Source organism: Emiliania huxleyi, assembly GCF_000372725.1.
Source record: "Emiliania huxleyi CCMP1516 unplaced genomic scaffold EMIHUscaffold_7147, whole genome shotgun sequence".
In the NCBI taxonomy this organism is placed as follows: domain Eukaryota; phylum Haptophyta; order Isochrysidales; family Noelaerhabdaceae; genus Emiliania; species Emiliania huxleyi.
Window position 1 is genome coordinate 1 of NW_005196641.1, and position 1,028 is coordinate 1,028.

General features: G+C 63.6%; 1 protein-coding gene across 1 annotated transcript; it reads right to left on the bottom strand.

Moving 5' to 3' along the window:
* Window positions 1-30: 30 nt before the first annotated feature.
* Window positions 31-617, bottom strand: EMIHUDRAFT_124916 (hypothetical protein; the record flags this gene model as incomplete). The annotated part of the gene is made up of 2 exons (XM_005761281.1): window positions 31-42; window positions 168-617. Coding segments are annotated over 2 exons (462 nt in total), but the record flags the coding sequence as incomplete, so codon positions are not given.
* Between the last annotated feature and the right edge of the window lie 411 nt (window positions 618-1,028).

Genomic DNA, 1,028 nt, shown 5'->3' on the forward strand with positions numbered 1-1,028 from the left:
CTTTGGCAGGTTGAGGATAGCAAAGTGGACCTGGCTCTCCACCTGCAGGGCGGCGGGCGGGCGCGGCTCACCCCCTCCCTCCTACTCACCGCTCCACTCAACACCTTCCTCCCTCCCAGCCTCCGTGCGTCTGTGCCTCCCTGCCCTGTCCACGTCTCCCGCCTCACCAGGTTGATCTCGACGAGCAGCGGCTTGTCGTCGAGGCGCTTGACCTCGCGCTGCAGCTCGGAGAGCAGGGCGAGCGCCTCCGTGTACTGCTTCGACTCGAGCAGCAGCGCCGCCAGCCGCGTCTGGATCCGCTGCCGCAGGAATGAGCGCTTCTCGGCGCGGCACCACTCAATGCTCTCGTTGCAGAGCCGCATCTGGAGCGCCATCGAGTCGGGGATCTTGGCGACCTCTTCGATGAGCGTCCGCACCACCTTGGCCGTCCGCGCCTTTGGTATGATTGCAAAGAAGGGGCGCAGCGACGAGATGAGTGCCGCGACCTTGTCGCCTTCGCGCTTGCGCGCGTACAGCTCTCCGAGCTTGTAGATGGCCTGCTCCTTGGCTTTGATAGCCTCGTCGCTGGTGTCCTCCGCCTGGATCGCCGACACGAGGGCCGCCTCCTCGGGATCCATGTCGAAGTGCAAACGCCGCCCAGACGCCAGCGAACAAAAAATAAATTGGCCAAAAATAAATTGGCCATAAATTGCCCAAAAATAAATTGGCCCCGTGCAACAGCGGTCCGGCAGGCTGCCCCCAAGGCCCCCCGGGCCGCTGCGGGTTTGGGAGTTATGCTTAGGCACAGCTTCGGCGATGGCAGCCCCTCTCTGGGGTGTTGCATAGGCGGGGAGTCTCCCCCGCTGGTCTCCTCCTTCCCATTTTTTCTTTTCTTTTGAGAGCAGGACGCCGGGTTTGTCTTGTATGTGCATGTCGGGCCTGGGTGTGTGTGAGGGGCAGAGGGGCGGGAGCGTGCGGGGCAGAGGCCCAACGTCGGGCGGCTTGTCGGGGTCCAGAGCATTCGAGGGGGGAACGAGGAGGGGGGAATG